Raw genomic sequence first — 16522 nt, forward strand, 5'->3', positions numbered from 1 at the left:
AATTAGAATAAAATTTACCTAAAATATGGTCGCTACTGGGCAGTTAGGCTAGAACATTTGGATCTCGTACTGTGCTTAAACCTATCACAATAAATTATAGGGGGGAAAAGAACAACACCATTATGAATTTATGGTTATGATTTTTTTTAAAAAACATTTTTGGTGCTGTTAATGGAAACACTGAAAATGATGTAATAAATAAAACATGTAACTACTGTCATGTAAAAACATTGTTTTGCCTTTATTACAGCTTTACCATGTTGCTATGTTATAACACATATTATCATAGCATTTCTTTCAAGCATATCAATGATGAAAAAAAGTTTTATTTATACTTTAATGGCAAAAAAAGAAAAAGAAATAGTAAATAGCAGATGGCACTCCAGGAAAGTCCACCAGACCAGAAAGTGTTCACTGAGGTCACAGGTCAAAGCAGCACAGGGCTGTTTTCCCTTCTAGAACCATTGAAATTGAAGTGAAACTGGAATGCAGTTTGTTTGCAATAAGCTGGCGATGGCTTCCCCCCATTGCATGTCGCATCCTTCTTACATGGTATAAGATGTGAAGATTCATGTGCTTTTCTGCGCTGAGGTGTTTTTTTACTGTCCTCAAACTGCTCTACCAGTTAGTAGCTCAGTTTGAGTAGAGTTTGTTTTTCCTCCTTTTGTCCCTGATGTTATTTTTCATTGTTGTTCTTACCATTCTACCTCTCTCCAACCTGTCTTCCAATGTGATGTTTGTGCTATGTATCTATGGTCGGAAGGGGTCCAATTTCACTGCATTTTGACTTGATTGATTGATTGATATATACAATCTATGATTTTTCCACCTGGGTAAATCTCACTGGATGACTCTCTGGTAGCCAGTGAGGAGACACCTGTGCTCAGCAGGGTTTTCTTCTCTCTTGAGAGCTTGTTGTATTTTCTGCCAGAAGACTCCAGTGTGCTGAACAGCCTGTGGCCAAATCAGGTAGCTACGCTTATTCACCAGACTCCTAATTTGGTAGTATGGAGACAGCTGCTTGGCTGGTATGTCCTCCAGAAACACCATGATCAGCACATCCCTATGTTCATCAAACAGACGGTAGCTAAAGACACCACACACAGAACAGAACAGACAGTTGAATAAGCATAGGAGCATAGTGACATCATCGGGTGCAAGGACAGAGATGTTGACAATACCTGGCCATCTGGATTTCTCTGGAGCACCACTCACTCTGCAGGTAATGCTGGCTGATCACACAGATAGTCTTCCTGCTGTTATAGATGGCATCTGTGATGTTTTCTACAATGGGCTTACCTGTTTAAAAATGCACAATAGAAATGGCAGGTGAATTCTTTGTGAAATTAAAAGAATAATTCTTGGTCCTGATTAATTTGTGTCTGCTGGTTTTGAAAATTCTGCACTGGCTGTCGTGCTGATTTCACATTATTTGGTATAAAAACGTAACACTTAACAAATATAGAAATGAAAAACAGAAATGGGCTCCAAACCAAGTCTGAAAAAAAGAAGTTTAAATTGCTGACAAAGATATTAAGAGGAAGTGAGCGATGCAGAAGAACGAGCAGGACTTTGACTCAAACAGTCAGAATCAACATTTCGGCTTCTCATTTCCAGCATTTCATAGTCATCAGAAAAGCATCTATACCTGGTTCAAAGTCTCTGTGATGCAGACAGAGTTTCCAGCCCTGTTGACCCTCCAGCTCTGGAAGCAACTCTCCACAGACCCAAGCTTCATCATGAACATTGTAGGAGACAAAGGCATCGTAGCTGTGAGGAATACCTTTCTTCCTCCTCTTATTATCATAGAGGAAGGCCAGGAAGAGGTAGTAGGTATATGTGAGGTGTGACCTCAGGAAGTGGTGAATGAAGGATATAAGAAGAGTAAGCACAACTAGAAAAAAGCTAGAAATGAAGCAGAGAAAATTAGCATCCATCCGACAGGAGTCGATTTCAAAGTCCAGGAATTTTTTCCCCTGTTGGCTCACAGGAAATGCACAAGTGTACTGGTGAGCATTAACGATCTGTGTCTGGTTGCTGTTTTGAATCCACTCGTTAAATTCAATGCTAGAGCATTCACATGTTAGGCGGTTGGAAGCTAGATCCAGATAGGTCAAAGCAGGGAGGGAGTTGATCACATTCTGACTGACTAGTGTCAATGTATTGTCGCTGAGTATCAGCCAGGTGAGTGCCGACAGTTTAGCCTCAGCCAGGAAATCCAAAGATCTGAGTTTGTTGTTAGAGAAGTCGAGCATTGTCAGGTTTGGGACCGGCCAGAACACTTCAGATGTTAAATTTGAAATCTCACTATTAGATATCTTCAGAGACTTCAGCTGGGGGGTGTATTTAAATGTGTCGGGGTGCAATGACCCCATAAAAAATTTCTCCATCCATAAGTACTCTAAAGATGTCAGACCACTAAGTACGTCTGACGGAATATCCTCGTGAGTTTCCCTTTTATCAAAGATAATAAGTTTCTTCAATTTGGTTAAATATGAGAAAGGATGTGCATGATGTTGTATTTTCTGATTTTTGGTAATATGGAAGACCAGAGTATTTAAGTTTGTTAGTCCCCTAAAATACTCTTTTACGTAACCCCTACATGACACTTTAAGAGTTTGGAGACTTTTAAGTTCTTCAAATATTCCCGAATGATCAATGCAACTGTCGTCTGATTGTAATTCCAAGTGATCGAGGGAATGGAGTTTTTTGAAGTCTCCTTCCTGTAAATCTGTCAAAGTGTTGTTGTTCAAATACAAATATTTTAGTTTTTCTAAATTTCCTTTGAAGCTATGCTCAAAAGAAAAAATTCCATTCGTTTCTATTTTCAGGACTTTCAAATTAGGCAGATTTTGAAAAATATGCGGTGTGATTCGGGAAATGCGATTGTGGTTTAGATTGAGGTGTCTGAGTGCCCTCAGATTATTAAAGTCAGAGCTGTTGAGTTCGCTAATGACATTGAAGCTCAGGTCCAGAAATTCCAATTTGGAGAGTCCCCGGAGAGCAAGCGGCACTTTGGATAAAACGTTCTTCTGCAGGTCCAGGTGCTTGAGCTGTGTCATTGATTGGAGTGCATGATCAGACATTGTTTCCATCTTATTAAAAGGTAAACTAAGCTCAGTAAGTTGGGAGCAAGACCGCAGCAGGTTATCATTTGCGTGGGTAATTTTGCTATTCCCTATATCGAGAATGTGTAGAGAAGGAATCTGGCAGGCAATATCTATAAGACCACGTTTTATCGGAATTTTCATGAAGTCCAGTTTAAGATGTTTAAGTGAGGCAGCAGTCTTTAGCATCTTGCTGTATGCCTCAAAAGTAACATTATTCCCATCCAAGTAGAGTGAAGTTAGGCTCCTCAAGAATGTTTTGTTTGTTACATTCCATTCAATCTTACTATTACATCTCCTGAAGTCCAGTAACTGCAGATGAGGAAACATGTCTTTTGTAATACTGAATTTTCTGAGTTTACACCAAATTATATCCAGTTCCCTAATGTTTGAGCTATTTAAAGGCAGGTCGGAGGACTGGAAAGAAGTAAAATCATTTCCCCCAATGCACAAATTTTGTAAGTGTGGAAGTGTTAATACTGGAGCAATAACTGCAATTTCAGACAGAGAATTGTAGCTCAGATCTACTGAGATTATGTTGACCAGGGACTGAAAGGTCGCCTGCGAGATGGATGAGATCAGGTTTTTATTCAGAGATAATTCTTTTAATTGTGAAAGACCCCGAAACATATTTTCTGTCACCTTTGAGAGGTTATTTCTAGCCAAGACTAGAACCGTTAACTCTGCCAAGTCTGCAAAAGCTCCATCATCAATGTGTACAATCACATTACTTTCAGCGTTTAAAATTTTGAGCTTAGCTAAACCTCTTAAATCTTTGCAGGTGATGTTTGAAATCTTATTTGAGGAGAGATTCAGTGATGTTACATTTCTGGGAATGTCATCTGGAATAGCAGTGAGGTCATGGTCTGTGCATAAAATGGATGTATTATTTTCCTCTTGAGGATAGGGAATTGTGCAGTTTTTCAGTGAAAAAGCATGTGAGGGGTTATAGAAACAGAAGCAGAACAGAAATGAGCTGAGTAGCAGAGACACACTCCCTGTAGCTAGCATGTTGAAATGTTGTTTACTTCAGTTTCAGTTTTCTGACAAACTTGGAAGGGGCAAAAAAATAGTTGTTCATAACATCTGAAAATGACAGGAGAAGAAATTACTCTTAACCATTCAGCGTTCACACCACAGATAGCAACAACATGACGTCTGGTATTCAAAGACACTTTGTATATAGTTTTTATATTGTTTATTTTATGTAATATTCAATAATGATCTGTACATTTAGTCTTTTTCATGGAAGCAATTTTTTATTCAGTGTTTTCATAAAAGCCTTTATATACATTTACTACTACTAGGGGGAACAAATAAGATTTAAGGCCTGGACAAGTTTGAAACCTTTTGTTCTTCACATTGGAAAATGACTGAAAATAAAAATAGCCAGCTCCTAATTTGATAAATTCTGCACCCAGCTTTGAAGTCTGCAATGTCACTGAATTGCAGCCAGATGATGCTCACTTTACGTTTTTACATTTCTTCACTTTTTCCCAACACATATGCATTCCCCTTCTCCCTGTCTACCTGGCCTGTACCACTACACTCGGTATCTTCAGAATGTCTACCCCCCCTTCCTTCTTCCACATATTGGCATGACCCCAGTCTGTCTTTGCATGTGATTGGCTGCATGGTGTGCCCATAAAAAAAAATTCCCTCCCCTGTCTGCATGGATTTTTAGCAAGGCTGAAGTTTCAAATCTCACATACCAACGAGCCATTAACAACACATGACACATGAATTTATCTCAAAGGCCAGATATAATTGTGTCAGGAGCTGGGTGTGGCCCAGGGGCCATATATGAGACGTCCACAGTCATCCATTTGAAGCTTCACTGTTCACATTTTAAAATGATGCTTAGCCAGTGTATTTACATGTCATGGCAAAGGGTTAGATTTACAGATATCCATAGGTGATGGCATGGACTTAATAAAAAATGTACATACCTACGTTAGTGTCACTTTAATATACAGTCAGTTTCTTTTTTTTACCCCCCCCCCCCCAAACCATTTTGATTAAAAGAACCCCCCAAAACTCTTTTCTTGACATTAGTGAACTAGCAGAGCTAGGCCAAGCAGATGGCCCCATTTTAGGGAACAAATATGAAGCAGCAGAGATGAGGTGCTACATGAAGGTTTCCTTGTATGTAACACTTTTTGCTTGCTTGCTTGGTAACCTAGAGCAGTTGCTGATTAAGTTCAAAATGAAATAACTGGCCTGCTTTAATACTGCTTAACCTCTACTTTCTAGTCACTCATCAGCCTAAAGTTATTTCATGCTATGGATTCTCAGAAAACATGTAGTGTAAAGTACATGGAAGTAGATACCCAAACTCTGAAAAATACAGAATTGCAACTACCATACCCACAAACCATAGATAACACAATACAAACCTGCATACTGCTTAACCTATAGTTATTTACTGTTGTTTGTGTCATGTGACGTGTAAATGTACCAACACAGTCCAACAGTTTACACTTAAATTAACTCCACCTGAGGATAATTTTGAATTTTCTTACATATTTTCATTAGAATTGCAGTAATTCAGTAATAAAATATAAATAAAATCAGACTATGGCTAATTTGTTTTTAATATACCATTTTTAGAGTTAAGTTGTTCCATGTCTAATAAAAAAAAGTCCAGTTTAAATTGTTTTTGCAAAGTAAATGTTATTTGCATTAAAACTGACCATATATATATATATATATGGTAGGTCAGTGGTTTTTCATTAAACAAGATAAAAGAAACTTACCTATTCCAAAAAAAAGTTGTTTCTGTCACCAGCTTGATAACAGAACAAAAGAAAAAACCAAGCTGTCACCATTGAGGTCAAACCGACAAAATATAATGGAGTAAATTCAGAGTGAATCACTTGTACAAGGAAGAGGAAGTTGGATGGTTCACTCCCACAGATGCTGCTACTTCTGCAGTCTGTCTACTGAAACCCAAGTATGACCGGTCCATGAAGTAAAACACCACAATGAAAAAAAAATTACTTTCTGCAGCTTGCATGCATGTCTTCGTTTTTCCTTTTGTTTTTTCATAGTTTTTTCCCCAGTATTTTAGATGAGCCTCGACCGTTGTCCAATTTTATTTATTGAAAGGGATTTTTCAAAGAGATCTTTTAATTGATTTAATCATTTTAGCATTTTTGAAGTCCAGACAAGTTGTGCTCTGCAGCCATCCTCCCTGCCCTCACATCTTAAGTGAATATCTTAAGGCTTGTGTGCACAAGTGGGTTGCTTGCTTCCTGTTTCTACTTTGTGGTCTTTAAGAACACTCACTAATAATACTTCATGTTTCTGTATATCCTGTGTGAAATGTCATGTACATTACTGCACAAAAGTTTCCTCACCCAGGGGTGTCCAAGACAATGGTATGTATCTATCCCCATTTGACAAGGATGATGCCATTATTAAGCTTGTATAGCCACAGAAAATGGCAGCATGTGAGTCACAAAGGTGAAAAAAAAATGCCTGAACCCTTTTAAAAGCTTTGTTTTTTGCAGGTTTTATAAATTTAAGGTTTTACCAACAAATAAAATTAGATTTTGTTTTCAAAACTGTCAAATTGTTCAGATTTTGAAAGTGTAATTGATTTTCAGTATGTTAGTTCGCTGAAAATGTTGAAGCTCAGGTCTAAGAGTTGAGGTCGAAGAGAGCAACTGGGACCAAGTAACTGAGCTCAGTGAGATTAGACCAAGACTTTAGCAGGATGTCATTTAGAGCGCCAGTTTTCGCAAATATTACATCAAAAACTACTAGAGGAGGAATTTGGGAGATGATGTCTGTGAAATCAGGCATTCAGGGTTCTGTCTTCCCTCCATTACTTGAATTTAGTATAAGACAAATGATACAATGTTCATAATGGGGTGTTCAAACCCCCAGCTGTTCACAGAAGATGACTGTTCCTTCTTCAGCCTGGTTCTGCTGGAGGCTTATTTCTATTAAAATTGGGTTTTTCCTTTCCACAATCACCAAGTACTCGCTCAAAGGGCCGGTCACCAGTCAAAATGCCCAGGCCAATTTTTTGTCCCAGTCCAGCCCTGCTCTGAACTAGCGGGCCTGCTGAAAGCACAGACCCAACAGCTTGCTCTTCTGCTGCCTGGGTTGGTACACAGGGGCCACGAGGAGAACAGGAAGGCCACACAAAGTGTAATTAACATTGCCCAAAAAAATCCGCAGATCCTCCTATCTCAGGAAAAACAGTGCTGTCACAGGTGACCCCTTACACCCCTTACACCCCCCCCCCCCCCCATGCTACCCCTGCCCACTCACCTCACCAATCTGTGCCACAGTCTGACTAACCCCCATAACTCAATAACTTGTACTACTTCCAAACACTTTGTTCTCCAATGTGTCTTTCTCTTGATTATATATACATTTCTCCTGTTTGTTATTTATTCCTGCTGTCTATTTATATTTTATTCCTACACAGTTGTCGTGGAGCACCCATAATTCCATAATTTAGTTGTACATGTACAATAAAAGCGCTATTCTATTCTATTCTATTCTATCCTTTATTAGAGAAACTGCATTTGCAGACGACAGGGGAATTAAAATCAAACAATCAAGATGTAATTACAGTGCAGTCTTTCACCTTTGATTCAAAGTTTGATTAAAGTATTGCATTAAGTGTTTAGAAATTAGAGACATTTTAATATACGGTTTTCCATTTTCAGGGGTTCACACTTGATAAGAATCGACTGACAAGCTGTTCGATGGCAAAAGTGAGGCCTGTGACCTTATTACCATTATTAAGTTTCACTTTGTCAAATTCATTTGAGTCACTTCAGATCAATGTTTAATGAAGCACTTCATGAGGAAGCTGTACAGTTTGCACCCAAGACTTCTGCATTCACACAGTGCACTGCGGTCAGTATCATAAACTGATACCCTCCCACCACACAGGCAGGAGGCTCTAAGACTGATCAACTCCATTGCTCACTGATAACTCAGTTGTTCTGATGCGCTGCACTGTTTTTGTTCGGTTTTATTTTATTTACTATGCTTCTACTATGCTACTATGCTTTGTATTTAAGCACACTAATCTGTTTTTTGTGTGTTTTTTTAAATGCTGTCACTGTGCTGCTATAATTTTAAAATGCTGCTCCAGTTTAAATGTTTCAATATGCTGCACTATAGTTGTTTTATGTTGGTGACAAGCAGTTTATTTTATTGTTTATTATTTATCTTAATTTTCATGAGGATAATGGAACCTTGAACCTATTTCAAAACTCTGAAACTTCTGTAAAGAGACAAACCACTGAATTACCTTTATTTTAAACACACTTTCCACATGCCAGTAAAATGATATAGTACAAAAACTCATACTATTCCACATCATCAGAGCATCAATAAAAAACAACAAAAAAGCATGAGCTACCGAAACACTGCTGCTGCTGACTGTCACTCCAGCCCTCAGGTAGTGTGATAGTCAGGTGACGTATCAAGGAAACCAGCAGTGTGCTGCCTAAGCATTAGGACAGCAAGGATACATCCGTGTGACCGTGTGACAGTTTAGTACAAGTAACAAGAAACCATACATGTTATATTTTTTGTAACACACAATTAATCATATCTGTAAATACAAATAATATGAGATGATAAACTAGAAAATACATTTAGTCTTCTAGGCAGAAGGCTGTTCACCAGTGTGTTGAACAGCCTGTAGCCAGTTCAAGTAAGTGCTCCTCTTCATCAGTCTCATTATTATTTTGTTATATCATATTATAATAGCATTTCATTTCTAAGCACATCAACTATGAAAAAAGTTTATTCACACTTTTATGGCAAGAAATGTCATTTAGTATATTTACTCCTGACAGGATGAGCACAACAAACACGTTAATATGTTACAATTGTGTACATGTGTTAATAAAAATGCACATATAGTTCTCGTTACATTGAGTTCTACATTTATAAAACAGACAACATGAAATAAGACTTGACACTTTTGACTGAGTCCATAAACTCCAGGAAAGTCCACCAGACAACAAAGTGTTGCTGAGGTCACAGGTCAAGGCACCATAGGGCTGTTTGCAACTAGACACCTACAAGCAACCTTATTGAAACCACAGGAGCCCTGCTGGGCATTAGAAGTACTGCAAGTTTATCCACTTCTGCAGAAGCTTCACCTCTCTGATCCAGAAGCTACCATGTTTACCCATAGACTTCGACAAGCAACCTTATTGAAGCCAGAGGAGTTTCCCCCTGCTGGGCATTAGAAGTAATGCATTTTAGCCACTCCTACATTAGCGTGACCGCTCTGTTTATATATACAATATATACATATACAATCTGTGATTTTTCCACCTGGGTTAAATCTCACTGGATGACTCTCTGGTAGCCAGTGAGGAGGCACCTGTGCTCAGCAGGGTTTTCTTCTCTCTTGAGAGCTTGTTGTATTTTCTGCCAGAAGACTCCAGTGTGCTGAACAGCCTGTGGCCAACTCAGGTAGCTACGCTTCTTCACCAGACTCCTAATTTGGAAGTATGGAGACAGCTGCTTGGCTGGTATGTCCTCCAGAAACACCATGATCAGCACATCCTTGTGCTCATTGAAGAGACGGAAGCTAAAGACACCACACGCAGATTAATCAATGTAGAAACTGGTGACATCATTACATGTAAGAACAAAGAGTTGGTAACCATACCTGGCCATCTGGATTTCTTTGGAGCACCACTCACTTTGCAGGTAATGCTGGCTGATCACACAGATAGTCTTTCTGCTACAATAGATGGCCTCTGTAATGTTTTCGACGATGGGCTTACCTGTAAAAACAAAAATCTGACACATCAAACATGTCAGCATTGTGTTCTAAAATGACACAAGTTACATAAAATTTAGCTTTGTACAAGTTAAAAGATTTCAAAGGTATTCTCACTTCTGAGAATAGTGGGTCTTAAATTCCATTCACTCCAACCTTGGTTGTACTTTTTTTTTTTTAGCAATGGTGAGTAAGCAAAAAACTATTTTTTAAGTCACTGAGGCGTACTGTCAGGGGTTGCTGAGTGGATGTGGAGAAAAGGACTCAAATGCAGGACTCATGGTGAAGATTCAGGGTGTTTATTGTGAGGGACGAATGACGAAAACAGGAGATGGCTGGATGGCTGACTGACTGAATAACTGAATGAACGGCTGACTGATCTGAACTTGGAAGGCAAACATGGGGCATAGACAGCAGTGACAACATCAATGACGCGACGCCGACCAGGAGAGAACTGAGGACTTAAAAACACTGGCTGAACAATGACTAATAGGTGACAGGTGAGTGAGCAGCTGAACACAATTGAACTAACGATGCATGGAATAAGAACTAGAACATAATGCACACAGAGTAACGTAACACAAAACAGGAAGTGGAACGTACAGAGGATAAACAGTGAACATGAACTGAAAATACTGGGTCAACGACCCAGAAACCCTGACACGTACACTGATGCTGAATCAAATTCCAGCTAATGAGAATCTATAATTTTCTTTTGTGAAATTCTTAAGTCTATACTTTGTTAATTGGGCAGCTACATATATTTGTGTTGGATTGGAACAGTTGACAAGCTCAATGGAGAACAGTGGAGATGGATGATTGTCTCTGGCTAAACATTTTTAAAGTCTGTCTAAAAGTGCCCAATATACTAATGGCAGCTGCTAAAAGATTCTACAGTATTCAACTTTTACGTTTGCCTAAATCTAATTTAGTGAAGATTTTCTTACAGGCCTGTAAGTGCAAAATACATCTTTGGTGCTTTTCTCTTTTCAATGCAGTAAAAAAATCAATGAAAGTAATTTCATGTTTATAGATTTTAAATATGGAAGATACTTAGATGTTTTCAATTTAGTTAAAGCTTTGGGTACACATGGCCTTCTAGGGGCTTGTTCATGGTTTCAGCAAAAAAAAAAAAGTTCTTCCAGAGTAAACCTTTCATTTTCCCAGATGTAGGATGCTTTGACAGTTGAGTAGCACATCTATATACTACTTTTTGAGGTTTAAAGATCAGTTTGTAGCGTTTCTCTAAATGGTCAGTCTTTTAGATCTAGCATTCAAACTGCAGTTTGTGAGTCACATGTCATTGCTATTTTTGTTTTGACACTATAGACGCTGTTTATATTTTTGCAGTGCTGTCAAAGAGAAAAAAAAGATACTGTGGTGTTAAAACTTGATCTTTTTCGGTACCACTGAAAAGCGGAACAAAAAGAAACAATTGTATTTATAGGAAAGAAGACACAGAGTTTGTGTGCTAGCTTCATTAAATATTGAGCTAAAAGTAGAACAGAGGCTAATGAAAAGCATCTATACCTGGTTCAAAGTCTCTGTGGTGCAGACAGAGTTTCCAGCCCTGTTGACCCTCCAGCTCTGGAAGCAACTCTCCACAGACCCAAGCTTCATCATGAACATTGTAGGAGACAAAGGCATCGTAGCTGTGAGGAATACCTTTCTTCCTCCTCTTATTATCATAGAGAAAGGCCAGGAAGAGGTAGTAGGTATAGGTGAGGTGTGACCTCAGGAAGTGATAGATGAAGGATGCAAGGAGAGTAAGCACAACTAGACTAGAGCTAAAAAGGAAGCAGAGCAAGGCAGCATCTATCCGACAGGAGTCAAAACCAAAGTCAAGGAATTTTTTTCCCCGTTGGCTGACAGGAAATGAGCAAGTGTACTGATGTGCATTAACAACCTGTGTCTGTTTGCTGCCTTGAATCCACTGGATAAGACCGTAATTAGAACATTCACATGTTAAAAGGTTAGCAGATATATCCAGATATTTCATGGTTAAAAGGGATTGGATAACTGTTTCACTGATTACGAACAATTCATTGTTGCTGACATCGAGCCATCTGAGTACTGGCAGTTTGGCCTCTGCTAGAAAATCCAAAGACCTGAGTTTATTGTTAGAGAGGTCGAGCATCATCAGGTTTGGAATTGGCAAGAACACGTCAGATGTTAAAACTGAAAGCTCGCTGTAAGTGATTGTGAGACGTTTCAGTTGCGGTGTGTGTTTAAATGTGTCTGGATGCAAAGATCCCATGAAGTATGCCTCTGTTATTAAGTACTCTAAAGAAGTCAGACCACTGAGAACATCTTTTGAAATATCGTAATATCCTCTATGAACCTTGATATGAAGCTTCTTCAGTTTCGGTAAATTTGAGAAAGGGTTATCGCTTTGTTTGGAGCTGTTATGTGGCAGGCTAGAGACAACATTTAAGATCAGAGTGCTTAAGTTTGGCAGCCCACTGAAATGCTCATAAAAATAAATATCACCTTGCATAAGAAGGAACTGGAGGTTATAGAGTCCCTTTAACCCTCCTTCCTCAACATTGTTACACATGCGTACATCTAAATTCAAATAACGAAGGGAAGACAGATTACTGAAGACTCCTTGAAAGAGATTTATAAGGTCATTGTTTTTCAAATACAAAAACTCCAGTGTCTGTAATTTAAATTCAAAAGAATAATCGAATGATGAAATCTTATTGTTTTCAAGATTTAGGATTTTCAAATTGTTTAAATTTTCAAAAACACACTCAGAGATATAGGATATTTGATTGTGGCTCAGATCGAGTATTGTTAGGCTTGTTAAATTCCAGAAGTAATGACAGTAAAGTTCACTGATGTCATTGATGCTAAGGTCATAGACTTCCAATGTGGTGAGTCCTTGGATGGCAACTGGCAGTTCGGACAGTTCATTATTTTGTAATATCAGGCTCCTGAGCTGTGTCATTGACTGGAGTGCATTATCAGCCATGCTTTTTATATTGTTAAATGATAAATTGAGGTTAGTTAGGTGAGAACAAGACTGCAGCATGTTCTCCTTTAAGGTGTAAATCTCACTACTGCTTACATTCAGAGTTCTAAGAGAAGGAATTTTGCAGGCGACGTCTATGAAATCATCATCTATCCACTTTTTCATGTTATCCATCTGAAGCTCTTGAAGAGAGTAAGCAGTCTGCAGAATCGCTCTGTACACTTCAAAGCTAAGAGAAGTTTCACTCATTTGCAGTCTCGTCAGGCTCTTTAAAAAAGTCTTGTTTGACACTTCCCACTCGATGTCCCCGTTCCAGCCTCGCAAGTCCAGAGACTGCAGATGAGGAAAAATGTCTCTTGTAATGCTGAACTTCTTCACTGAATCCAAACACAGGGTGAGTAGGTTTGAGGTATTTACATGGAGGTCATTTGACTGAAAAGAAGTAAAGTTGTTGTAACATACAAACAAATGTTGTAAAGTTGGGAGTCTAATAATGTGATCAATATCTGAAATTTGATGCAGAAGGTTATAGCTCAAATCTACTGAGTGTACGCTGACCAGGGGCTGAAAGGCCACAGGGGAGATAAATGAGATCTGGTTCCAGTCCAGAGACAGTGTCTCTAACTTGGAAAGACCCTGAAACATGTTTTTTGTCAGTGTTGCGAGCCTATTTATACTCAAGATGAGAACCTTTAACTCTACCAAGTCTGCAAAAGCTTCACCATCAATTTGTGAAATCCAATTTTTTTCCAAATTTAGAACTTCGAGCTTGAATAAACCTTCCAAATTCATCCTGGTAATATTTGAAATGTAGTTTGACTTGAGATTTAGCAATACTGCATTTTTGGGAATGTCATCTGGAATAGCAGTGAGGTAACGCTCTGTGCAAGTGACTAACACATTAGATTTTTCTGTATAGATAATTGTGCAGTTTTTCAGTGAAAAAGCAAGTAAATGTTCACAATGAAAGAAACACAAAAGAAGCGGGAAAAGCAGCAGAGGCCAAACTCCTGTAGCTAGCATGTTGATCTTGGGAAGCAGTACTGTTTCCACTTAGAGATGGGGGTATTCTGTTGTTCAATATACCTGAGTCGGGCAGGATAAAAAATAAAATTGAAGGTATTAGTCTGATTACATTACCATGTCATCATTTTAGCACAGAATAAAACAACGTGAGATTTGCTGCAACTAGTGATGAAAAATTCGTGATTTTGATTTGTTGTTCCAGTAAACCTCTGAGACACACCTCTAATCGGTATGTCTCAGAGGTTTCACTGGAACAACAAATCAGAATAGTGAACTGCTGGAATCCTACTATACATTTAACTTCAGTGAAAGCTTCATCTAATCCAGAAGGTTACATGAAGAGGATACAAATTGAAACCCACCTAGACTAACATCAAAACAACTAGTAGCTCAGTGATACGCAAGTAACTGCTATCACAGCTGGAGAAGGACGAAGTAGAACACAAATGCTATGGCAAGGTGGAGCCAGGATTTAAAATCAGGAGTGAGATATAATTATCTCCACCCTTCAAGATCAGCTGGTAAGCCCCATAAACAACTGGTATGTTGAATGTGAGAGCAGTTGACCTGAAAGAGAAGATCATGGCTAAGTTGGCTAAACCTGGACCCTCTGTGCTTATTACCAAGATTACGTGAATTACCCTGTAAATGTCTACTAGCAGATGTGAATGCAGCATTACCGTTAGTGAAACCAACTAGCTGGTCTATGCCACAGCTACAGTGATCCCTGATATACTTGACTAATAACAATCACAAAGAACAGCAAGACTAGATGACAACATCAAGGCAGCACAGAGGGAAGTTAGACAGATTTCAGAATTGCAGAAAGGTCAATCCATCCATCCTTCCACCCAGTCTCCTCTGGTTGTCTTTATCATCATCACAGGGGGTGCTGGATCTTGTCCTAGCTATCATAGGGTAAAATGCGGGGTATACCCTGAACAGGTTGTCATGGCCTTTTATGCTCCAAACACCAAAAAAGTCCAAGAAAAGGCCATGGGTGGCAACGGAAGGTTTGTTTTAGAATGCAATGAAAATTATAAACAAAAATCAATCAAATAACTTCTTACAACTTAAAATTAAATGAAAGTTAACTTAATTTGCTTTCACAACTTCAAAAAGTGGTCTAATTTTTTTTTAAACCCTCCCGTTGTCCCATCTGACACTTGGCAAACAAAAAACCTCTTTACCACACCCCTCCAGGGTGTTCTTAATCCCTTGATTAATGCAAGGGTCCATATGCTAATAAACCAATCACTTTCCAAAAACTGTTCCAAAAATTAATTACAAATTTACATAACAAAACTAGGTCAGCATATTCCTACAACTTTAAAGAAAAAACAAAAATTAGTATAAATTGAGATTTATAAGCATTCAACAAAAATGGCCACATTTCTTCCTGTTAAAAGGGAGTTTTTTTTTCCCTTCCCACTGTCACCAAAGTGCTTGCTGTTCAGGGCTTGTCTGAAAGTTGGGGTTGTATTATGTGTTATTGTCTTGGTCTTTGTTGTAATTTGACAGCATATAAATAAAACTGAATCGAATCAAATTCAAAGGGTAAATCTCTGAGATGATTCGCTGTGGGAGAATCGGTATGTTTGATTTGGCACAGATTTTGCATCACATGTTCTTCCTGACACAGCATCTATCTGGGCCTAAGAACATCATTATGAGTCAACCGCATTATAACTTGACTTGAAAGGGAAATGAGTTAACCATTACAAAATGGAGCTACTTGCTTTGGTGACAGTATGGGCTGGATTATAGAATAGAATAGAATAGAATTCAACTTTATTGTCATTGCACATGCACAGGTACAGGGCAACGAAATGCAGTTTGCATCCATCCAGAAGTGCTTTAGTGATATAGATATATTACAATATATATTAGCAATAATATAGATATGTGAGTATATTACAGAAATGGGTCTATTATGGTATGTTATAATGTACACGGTATGAAGTATGTTGTGAATATTCTATAACTATAAGTATGTACAGGCTGTAGTGAGTACAAGCTATGTACAGGCTATGAACAGGATATAAATATGAAAAACTATACAGAATATGAAATAAATAACTTTACAGAATCTGAGATATACAGCTATACAGAAATGGGAACTATGCAAGTTGTAAACAGTTGTAGGATTAAAGATTATCGTATGTACAGAATGATTATTTACACAGAGCTATACAGTAGTGCAGTTAAGATAAGTGAGGGTGTAGATAGTTTCTACAGAGGCTATATAAAGTGCTAGTGGTTGTGAGTGGTGGTTCAGTCCATGTTATTATTGTGTGTTTGAGGGTACAGTTGTCCATTGTGGGTGTGTGTATGTTCAGTCCATGAGTTTAACGTGGGTCAGATGTCAGGAGGCAGAGTTCAGGAGTCTGACAGCTGTGGGGAAGAAGCTGTTCCGGTACCTGGTGGTCTTAGTCCGGAGGCTCCTGTGGCGCCTCCCAGAGGGCAGGAGGGTGAAGAGTCCATGTGATGGGTGACTGGGGTCTTTGATGATTTTCCCAGCCCTTTTCAGACACCGCTTCCTGTAGATGTCTTTTATGGCAGGAAGTGGTGCTCCGGCGATGCGCTGGGCAGTTTTCACGACCCTCTGCAACGCCTTCCGGTCCGAGGCAGAGCAGTTCCCGT

The 16522-nt window shown here is 38.7% G+C and overlaps 2 protein-coding genes across 5 annotated transcripts; both read right to left on the reverse strand.

The window, feature by feature from the left end:
• Nucleotides 1-217: 217 nt before the first annotated feature.
• Nucleotides 218-6293, reverse strand: LOC120715708 (toll-like receptor 13). 3 transcript variants are annotated; one of them, XM_040002797.1, is made up of 5 exons: nucleotides 5864-6291; nucleotides 4103-4193; nucleotides 1649-1732; nucleotides 1182-1299; nucleotides 218-1087 (listed from the first exon to the last, which is right to left on the reverse strand). In XM_040002797.1, exons 2-5 carry the CDS (start codon nucleotides 4116-4118, stop codon nucleotides 841-843), a joined length of 465 nt encoding a protein of 154 aa, XP_039858731.1. In that variant the 5' UTR covers nucleotides 4119-4193; nucleotides 5864-6291; the 3' UTR covers nucleotides 218-840. The 3 variants fall into 3 exon arrangements, with proteins under 3 accessions (XP_039858731.1, XP_039858729.1, XP_039858730.1); XM_040002795.1 differs by having other exon boundaries at nucleotides 1649-4193; nucleotides 5864-6293; XM_040002796.1 differs by lacking the exon at nucleotides 5864-6291 and having other exon boundaries at nucleotides 1649-5655.
• Nucleotides 218-15712, reverse strand: LOC120715709 (toll-like receptor 13). Of its 2 annotated transcripts, XM_040002798.1 has the most exons (4): nucleotides 11410-15712; nucleotides 9766-9883; nucleotides 9456-9684; nucleotides 218-858 (listed from the first exon to the last, which is right to left on the reverse strand). In XM_040002798.1, the coding sequence occupies exons 1-4, from the start codon at nucleotides 13874-13876 to the stop codon at nucleotides 841-843; spliced, it is 2832 nt and encodes a 943-aa protein (XP_039858732.1). In that variant the 5' UTR covers nucleotides 13877-15712; the 3' UTR covers nucleotides 218-840. The 2 variants fall into 2 exon arrangements, with proteins under 2 accessions (XP_039858732.1, XP_039858733.1); XM_040002799.1 differs by lacking the exons at nucleotides 218-858; nucleotides 9456-9684; nucleotides 9766-9883 and adding an exon at nucleotides 1308-1648.
• Between the last annotated feature and the right edge of the window lie 810 nt (nucleotides 15713-16522).

This window comes from Simochromis diagramma, unplaced genomic scaffold (genome assembly GCF_900408965.1).
Source record: "Simochromis diagramma unplaced genomic scaffold, fSimDia1.1 OVJJ01000457.1, whole genome shotgun sequence".
Taxonomy (NCBI): Eukaryota; Metazoa; Chordata; class Actinopteri; order Cichliformes; family Cichlidae; genus Simochromis; species Simochromis diagramma.